The following is a 9,183-nucleotide window of genomic DNA, read 5'->3' as shown; positions in this document are numbered from 1 at the left end:
TATTCTTAGCAAAGTATCTCAAGAATGGAAGAAAAAGTATCCAATGTACACAGCCCTATTTTGAAACTAATTTATAGCTTTCATAGGAGTGTTATAACCTAATTATAGCCTTAGAATATGGGGAGGGGGGAAAGAGAGGGAAGGGGAGGAGGTGGATTGGTGGAGGGAGGGTGATTGGTGGGTTCACCTCTATGGTTTATCTTACAAGGGTACACGTGAATCTTTCTAAAAGCAGAGTATGAATGACTTAACTCAATAACTAAGAAAATAACAAGGCCACGTTAACCAGTTTGATGAGAGTATTTCAAATTGTATATGAAAACACCACACTGTACCCCATGATTGCATTAATGTACACAGCTATGATTTAATAAAAAAAAGAAAGAAAGAAAGACAACTCCAGGTAACAGGGAGCTCACAAAAGTCTCTTCTCATTGATGAGTGAAAATTAGAATTAAAAACCAAATCTCAAAATCAAATACCAGCACTAGTTTGATATATGTATATCTAGACTTTATTCTATAACTCCACATATTTCCAACATGTAGAGTATTAATATCCACACAATTTTATATTTATTACTTTTTTAACCTAGGTATATGCATCCAAAACACTATTATATCTTAACAGATACATACATGTATGCTGGGATAATACCAAAAATATAATAACCAGTATGGTAATATAAAATTAATGAATAATTAAAAATTTTAAATGTAATCCATTTTATTTCTCCAATCAATTATTTTTAAAATCTGTTTACTGGGTGATACAGGCTGTGAGAAAATGTTGTACTCGTGATATCTAAAGGTTTTGTGCTATATGGAGATCATGCATTAAGTTTCCGCATGCAGTATGGGGTGAGAACCATAGCTGGACAGTTTGGCTCAGGTTAAGGCCCAGAGAGAGAGAGCCAGAAACCCAGATCATGAGAAACAGTTTCAAGTTCCTAACATCTACTGGTACACTAAGAACTATGTCCCTGTGGTTGTCCTGACATTCACACCCTGGGCAAAGACCCACATTAAACAAAAGTTTTCATTGATTTATCTTTCCCTCCTTGACAGATCCAAAAGGACAAGGAGCTGCAGCAGATTCTGAAGTGGGTAGAGAAATTCCCAAGTGCCTGCCCTTACTGGGTATGGGGGAGCCATGCCCGTGTCCAGATCTATGACCCTGACTACTTGAAGCTGATTCTGGGGAGATCAGGTGAGGTGAAACATGCGTTACAGCTGAAGCAGTTTTTCCCTTTTGTGTTCACACCCCTGGGTTTGTAAAATTGCAGAAGAAAGTGGGAGTTCGGACATCAATATCTGAACCTTCTATCAAGCCCCCACCAAAAACACAACCTACCTTATGGCCAAATATATTTGCTGGGCACCGAATATTTAAAACAAGTGGGTGGAGTCAATTTTAAAAAATCTTTTCTCTTTTGCTCTGTTAAGCTAACTGAGGCAATCTGTTATGTAAATTGATCTAAATCAGAAACAAATTTCACATCAACACAGACTTGAGTTTGAAACCTTCTACTGTTGATGTCCTGGGTTTGGAGAGGTGAAGCCACCACAATGTAGAAACACCCAAGACTCTGTCCTACTCTTAGCCATGGAGGATGTTGCCTGCATCTCTGGCCAACTCACCATCCTGCTGGGTGTCCCGCTGCTGGCTCCCTGAGTCTGTCTTCCTGGACCCGCACTGACTTTCAGGATAGAAACAAGAGATGGGAGGGAGGTGGGTGGTGACATGGGGCATACTGCCACATGACACATATCAAAAACCAATGGCAGCCATGGTCTGAACCACAGCTGTCTTTGTGTTTGGTCACTCAGTTTCCTACGAATATCCTGCCTTATCTTTCAGATCCAAAGGATCATGGTTTCTACAAATTCCTGGCTCCCTGGATTGGTAAGCATGTCTACGCTAAGACTGGTCCAACATGTCAGATACCTTTGCCAAGAACTCTCTCTCTGGCTCATAGCAAGTAACAGGAGTCAGGCCACCACTTTTGTGACTCCATCCCTCAATCAAGGCTCATGGCTCTTCTTCCAGCAAGACCCTCAGCCCTTCCTAACACTAGTGTGGGTCTTCCTGAGACTCAGCTTCTTCCACTCACCCCTCAGTCCTCTCTAGACATTCTCAGCCTGGCACAGAGGTCACATCTGCCCCCAACACTTTTCAACTTTTATGTACTAGCTGTCCTGATCTCATCCATGTCCCAGCCAAATTGGGAAATTCACATTCCTAAAATGCACTGGGCCTGTCCAATCTTTACCTTGGGTTTCTGCTCCCAGGAACTGCCTTTTGTCCCTCCCAAATTGTCCCAGCCATCTCTCTGGTCCCATCTCCTACACAAATGCACACATCCCTTTCTGGCCCAGGGTACGGTTTGCTCCTGTTGAATGGGCAGACGTGGTTCCAGCACCGGCGCATGCTGACCCCAGCCTTCCACTACAACATCCTGAAGCCCTACGTGGAGCTCATGGTGGACTCTGTCCAGGTGATGCTGGTGAGTCCATTTCAGTCTGCCCTCCACACATCCGCTCACAGCACACTCTCACCACTTCCACTCAAACGCCTGTGCCAACTGATGGGTGGCACAGACATATGGAACAGCACTCTCAGGCCATTCCTGTGGGAGTCGGCATGGGAGAGTGCCAGGCATGGGCTGGATCCACACTTTGCTCATGGTGTGAGGGAAACAGGGTCATGGTGGATACAAGGCCCCTCTCTTCCCGTGTTCACATCTTCAGCAAAGTGGACTGGAACAGTGGCCAATCCCGCTGGACAGCATGACTACCCACCCTGGGCTGGCCTGGGCAATGGCAGTTTTACTTGCACAGTGGACATACTGGGTGCCACTCAGCCAGACTCTGGCCAGGGACTCAGTTTCTGGGGGATTTGGAGCCACCATGCAGTGAACACCAGGTCTGCATTCTCAGAGCCATGGTTGCCACACTGTTATGACCCATCAGCACTCTGATTTCTCACCAGCTGTGGCCAGCAAACAGTTGATGAATGAAAGGGAATTGAAGTCCTTTATGTCCCTGCACTAAAAGCCCATACTGGCCACATAGGTTTCTGTTGCCTTGAATCATTTGTTCCCAAATGTTGGTGTCCTCACTGTCCTTCAAGTCTAGTTCTACTTTCAGGACACTGAAAGGTTCTGCTGATCTATCTATCTGTCTGTCTATCACCATCAGTCAAAGTAATAACAGGTTCCAAAAAGTCAAAACGTAATTCATATCTTACGACAGACTGGGCTTAATATTGAAATAAAATTTGTGATAAGATGCTAACACTTTTATTTATACTTTTAATCGGCTATAGTGCATATGCTCTATAAAGTGATGGATTCTGAACAGGGTGTCTGGAAAGAGGGGAAGTTGGAATTACCTGTTACTGCATTTCTGAGAATCAAGAAAGGTCAAAACTCCCTTTCATCACAGGACAAGTGGGAAGAGCTCAGCAGCCAGGACTCCCCTCTGGAGATCTTCCAACACATCTCCTTGATGACCCTGGACACCATCATGAAGTGTGCCTTCAGCCACCAGGGCAGCATCCAGCTGGACAGGTCCGTGATGACCCTTCAGTTGCAGGGTCCTTACCAACTGGAATGGGTGTCCCTGAGAGACAGGTGGGGCAGCAAGGAGACACCTGCACAGTAACCAAGTCTCAGCCCCTGACAAGCTTTAAATGCAGAACAGACCAAACCATGACTCAGCCCCAGGTCCCTGCTCGCTCCCACAGGCCAACATGGGTTGCTCACACCATCTTACAGAGTATAAAGCCCTGAGGTCACAGGGCTGTGGGTCAGAAAGAAGCATGCCTCAGTACTGCCTGTCCCCACTGTCTAAGGCCCTCTCCCCCAGACCCCACTGAGCCTCGAGGTAAGAGGCTCCCTCCATTCCAGTATCTTCTCCCTCCTCCCCTTCAGGAACTCCCGATCATACATCCAGGCTGTTGGGGACCTGAATAGCCTGTATTTTCATCGCGTACGGAATGCCTTTTACCATTATAACATCATCTACAGCCTGACCACAGATGGACGCTCTGCCCAGCGTGCCTACGAGCTTGCCCATCAGCACACAGGTTCTGTCTCTTGCCTCTTTCAGGTGCAGCTATAGGAGCACACCCCGAGCAGGGAGGCAGAGCCAGGTCCCCGGTGTCCCTGAAGAAGCTAGGACTCCCTCACACTGGGGACTTCCCTGAGGCAGGGAGAGGGAACTGAGATGTTGGGGCCCAGGTGCTGTGCAGAGCCCTGTGTCATCACAGTGGTGCTGGCTGAATGAGACTCCATCCCAGCAGCATTCAAGCAGTGACTCCATGGGCTGTGCCTCTAGGGGAGAGGACTGACGGGTACCTCATGTGGCTACAGCCCCCTCCCTGACCCGTGCATCTGTTCCCACACCCTTGGAATGGTACACTCTTGTATAAAAGCCAAAACTTGTTTGAGCCCATCCTGAGCTCTACCTGGCACCCAGACTGGGGCAATGGAATAGCTAGGTACTGGGGGTTGGTGTGCTCTACCAGTCACCACTGTTCTGGGACAGACCGAGTGATCCAGCTGAGGAAGGCTCACCTGCAGGAGGAAGGGGAGCTGGAGAAAGTCCAGAGAAAGAGGCACTTGGATTTCCTGGACATCCTCCTCCTATCCAAAGTGAGTGTGTGTAGGAGAGGCCTGAGGCTTGGCTCTCAGCAGAAAGCAGAAAACCAATAGTGCCCTCTCACTGCTGCCTCCTCAGATGGAGAATGGCAGCAGCTTGTCAGACAAGGACATCCGTGCCGAAGTGGACACGTTCATGTTCGAGGGCCATGACACCACAGCCAGCGGCATCTCCTGGATCCTCTATGCTCTGGCTGCTCACCCTGAGCATCAGCAGAGGTGCCGAGAGGAGATCCAGAGCCTCCTGGGGGATGGAGCCTCCATCACTTGGTGAGTGAGTGCCCACCCTGTGGGGAAGCCCTGCCCTCCTGAGAGGGGAGGCCCCTGTCTGCCCAGCTGCCTGGGCTTCATGATGGGCTTCTCGTCAGGGCCCACTTAGACCAGATGCCCTATACCACCATGTGCATCAAGGAGGCACTGAGACTCTATCCACCGGTGCCCAGCATTGCCCGGGAGCTCAGCAAACCCATCACCTTCCCTGATGGACGCTCCTTGCCCAAAGGTATGAACTTCCCAGTGTTCACTGAGCTAAGACTCTGCTGGGACACACAAATCTATGGGCCCTTCAGCGTTCTGAACCTCTCTGCATCTCCCTTTCCTCATCAGTTAAATTAATACTCATGCTATATTTAGGATTCAGATGTTATGATCTTAATGTGGCACAGATATTGAACCCGACAAAAGCTCAATAAATACATGTTAGCCTCTGGGTGTGTCATTGGGATGACAACTTTATTCCCTGAGATTTGCAGGGCTGGAGAGAACCAGGCAGGTTCCGGGTGAGGGGATGTGTTTCCTTCCCTGTTAGTTCAAGGCAGATGAGGGAGATCAGGAATCCAGTGTCAGGGGTCAGAAAGGTCCAGTGGCTCAAAAGTCCTCAGGTTGAGGGCAGAGAGCAGTTGAGACCCCTGCAGTGGCCAGAGACCATCAAGGTTCAACCCCCATGGGGTTCTGCCACATGCCAGCTGTGTGATCCTAGGCAAGACATGCAGCCTCAGACTCGGGCCCCTCATCTGAGAAATAAGGATAACAGATAGTGTTCCCTAGAGGGTGGTTGTGAGTTAAAGAATATTCCCCAACAGCTCAAGGGGTGCATCTGAGAAATGGGAGGTGTCCCACGACTTACTACAAACAGTAAGCCTCCGATTCTTTCTCGCTCCTCCTTCCTGGATTCATGGTTTTCTGCTTCCCACCTCAGCTCATGTGCTTAGGGAAGCCCACCCCACCTGCACAGTGACATGACCATCCTGCTCAAAGTGATGCTTTGTGGCACAGTGGCACTTTGCGCATGCACATGGCCCTGCTGGCTGAGGGACCAGGTGTCCCACCAGTGGGTATCATCATGACCACTCTTCTGTCTGTCTCACACTCGCCCCACAGGTATCGTAGTCTCACTTTCCATTTATGGCCTTCACCACAACCCGAAGGTGTGGCCCAACCCTGAGGTAAGAGGGTCCTGGAAGAAGGTGGTGTCCTGTCTCCTTGCAGGTGGGAAGCAGGCCTTGACCTCTACCTGCTCTGGTCTTGGTGCTCTCTCTGCAGGTGTTTGACCCCTCCCGGTTTACACCAGGTTCTGCTCAACACAGCCATGCTTTCCTGCCTTTTTCGGGGGGAGCAAGGTGAGGCGCCCTATGAGGTCATGGGGCTGGGGAGATGGGGCAGTCTCAGGGCACATACCAGAGGTGTGTGTACAAAAGGAAGGTGGCAAGTCAGTACCCACCCCTGGGGGGGACTTTGCTCCTCTGATTTTGCCTGTGGCCTCCCCTGTGCCAGTGGATGTTCCAAACTTCAGTGGACTCTGCTGGTTTCCTTATTTTAGGAATTTGAATTTCTAGGATTAGGTTTTTCCCAGTAAACTCCAGGTGTTTGTTTTTCTCAGTTATGAGGAACACTGGGCAATGTCTCTCTGAGCACACGTTCTCATATCACCACACCACCTTTCTACTTGCTTCGCCAGGCTGCCATGGAGTCTATCATTGAGATCTCTCCATGTGTTCCCAATTTCTACACCTTGCTAGTCCTGCCATTCAAGCCACATAAGTGAAATTAAGGCAGCCCTTTGTAGAAACTTTTATAGCAATGTGTAAAGCGCATGGGGCTGTCTGGACCAATACACTTCTGACAGCATTACAGTGTTTATACATCCACGTCTCAATCCCATTCAGCAAATTCTGTGTGTGCAAGGAAAAGTCTGTACCGCAGACCCATAGTCTGCATTGTACAATGTGGGGGAAAAACATAAAAATGAGGACACTACACTGTCATTGAGAGAAAACCCACTATTTAGTACATAACACATACCTTATATGTAACATTTGAAAGATGCTTGAAATGGTGATTGAACTGGACAGAAAAACCCCAAATAATTGCCACAAAAATCTGCAAAGGTTTCAGGAACCGTCCTGTGAAACACGAATAGCCAAAAATGATGTAGTTAGTAGAAATAAGGTTTTTCTGAATATATAATTCTCTGAATTCTTCAAATGACAAGTCAACGTTCACTCAAAAGACTGAGAAAATAGTTCCTCCGGGAAATAAGCTTCTACTATTGGTTGATCCCGGGATGAGTCCTTTCTTGAACGTAGGCTGCAAATCACGTTGCTGCCGCTAGAGGACAGGCGAGTACATGGGAGCTCAGTTTCCAGCTCAAACTATTCTTTACTCTCCATGAAGAGTGTACTCCATTCCACGATTATTTTTAAAGTTAATTAACTTCATTTAAATATGAAAGTATCTATTAAGCCTATGACTGTACTGTGGGTCAGTGTGTTGGGAAAATAGATAAAACATACATATGTCCCTGCATAGGAAATTTCAGAGTCAAGGACAGAAATGAGGTGTACAGAACTGTATTATCTACGCTCCAGACACATGCCTTCATTCATTCTTTCACTCGCTCATTCAATCATGAAGAAGTTCACTGAGTGGTCCATTCCTCTGTCACTGCCTTGGCACTGGCCTGTGATTGCCCTTGAATAAAGCGCTAAAGCTGTCTTAGACAAAGGAAGGGAGAGGACAGGCAGAAGAGGGGTGGGACCAGCTGGTCACTGGCTTTAGCCTGGGGGATTAAGCAGACAGAGGTGGAGGGAGGACATTCTCAATGACATCCACATGACCTAAGCTAGGAGTAGGGCTGGACAGGTAAGAAGTGGGTGAGGGACGAGGCCATAGAGGGCTTTGATGCCAGTGGGGGTGTTGGGACACTGCCCTCCCACCCTGGGAAGAAGAGCAGGGGAGGGTCTGAGTGGAGCTGTGCCTTCAGTGTGGAGGGAGGGGAAGCAGGGAGACCAGAATCTGCCAGGAAGGAGGACTCAGGGATGAAATGGGGGACATTTATGAAGTAGAATGAGAAGATCTGGGTCCCTGTGTGTCCTCCCATGTGGTAAGAACCTGAGACTGTGGTCCACCCTCAGCCTACAGTGACCCAAACTGGCCTCACACTGGGGGACCAGAAATTCTCTGTGGAGAGAGTGAACAAACTCAGGGTTAACTTTTTAAGTGATTAATGCAATTAGACTCTGCCTTTCAGTGCTGGCCCTCTCCTAACACAGGGTCTCCTGCCTGCTCAGAGCAGAGGTGGGGGTGGGGAGGCTGGTCCTGAAGACGGGTAGGTTTGTCAAAGGCCAGGTGAGAGTGCGCCTTGAAGCTGGGGTAGAGGTGCAAGTGACCTGTAATGGGGCAGCAGTGCTGAGCCCCTTGCAGGAGGGCCCTGTGTGCCTGGCTCGGGGTTAGAGCTTGGGGCCAGTGCCTGCCCAGCACAGAAGGGGGCCTGATGCCACTTCTCATTTCACTGTCCTTGCCCCAACCAGGAACTGCATTGGGAAACAATTTGCTATGAATGAGCTGAAGGTGGCTGTGGCCCTGACCTTGCTACGTTTTGAGCTGCTGCCTGATCCCACCAGGATCCCCATCCCCATACTACGAATTGTGTTAAAATCCAAGAATGGGATCAACCTGTATCTCAGGAAGCTCCCTAAACCTTATGGGAATCGGCTCTGAGGGCTCCCATCTGCCATGGTGCTCTCCTGTCCCCTGATCCTAGTCGCTGCCTGTCCACATCCTGCTATCTACCACCTACCCTTTCTTCTTTCTATCCTGCTCATGTCCCTGTGTCTGTCTGCCCTCATCTCTGTCACCTTCTCTAGGCTCCCTACTTCTCTGTCCACCTGTCTCCTACCCACCTGCATCACTGCCTGTCCACCTAACTCCGACCTCCTGCCTGCCCTCCTGCCTGTGTGCCCCTATACCTGTCCTATTCCTTTCTGCCTGCTGATCTGCCCTGTCTCAGTTTCCTACTGCTGCTGTAATCAACTAGCACAATCTTCCAGACTTCAAATAATAAAAATTTATTACATATGCTTCTGGAGGTCATAAATATGAAAAGGATTTGACTGGGACAACACCAACCTATTGGCAGGATCACTCCAGGGCTCTAGGGAGATTTCCCTTCTCCACTCTTTCCCTTATCGGGCATTGCAATTTTGGCTTTGAGATCCTTCCTCCATATTCAAATCCAGTAG

The 9,183-nt window shown here is 48.7% G+C and overlaps 1 protein-coding gene across 2 annotated transcripts in view; it reads left to right on the top strand.

Annotated features, from left to right (window-relative positions):
- LOC100962834 (cytochrome P450 4A11) overlaps positions 1–9,022 on the top strand; it is a 15,079-nt gene extending 6,057 nt beyond the window's left edge. Inside the window, exons 2-12 of one of the 2 annotated variants that reach the window (XM_003801440.3) lie at positions 1,068–1,209; positions 1,861–1,905; positions 2,379–2,506; positions 3,447–3,571; positions 3,935–4,089; positions 4,551–4,657; positions 4,743–4,933; positions 5,032–5,165; positions 6,044–6,108; positions 6,206–6,282; positions 8,473–9,022. In XM_003801440.3, coding sequence (XP_003801488.1) covers positions 1,068–1,209; positions 1,861–1,905; positions 2,379–2,506; positions 3,447–3,571; positions 3,935–4,089; positions 4,551–4,657; positions 4,743–4,933; positions 5,032–5,165; positions 6,044–6,108; positions 6,206–6,282; positions 8,473–8,662 — 1,359 coding nt within the window. In that variant the 3' untranslated portion in view covers positions 8,663–9,022. Of the gene's footprint in view, positions 1–1,067; positions 1,210–1,860; positions 1,906–2,378; positions 2,507–3,446; positions 3,572–3,934; positions 4,090–4,550; positions 4,666–4,742; positions 4,934–4,978; positions 5,166–6,043; positions 6,109–6,205; positions 6,287–8,472 lie in introns of those variants that run through there. The other variant, XM_012812488.2, reaches the window with a different exon arrangement.
- The last annotated feature ends 161 nt before the right edge of the window (positions 9,023–9,183 follow it).

Source organism: Otolemur garnettii, unplaced genomic scaffold, assembly GCF_000181295.1.
Source record: "Otolemur garnettii isolate 467f Iridium unplaced genomic scaffold, OtoGar3 scaffold00210, whole genome shotgun sequence".
Lineage (NCBI taxonomy): Eukaryota > Metazoa > Chordata > Mammalia > Primates > Galagidae > Otolemur > Otolemur garnettii.
Note: the sequence above shows the minus strand (reverse complement) of the source record. Positions and strands in the feature narration are given on the sequence as shown.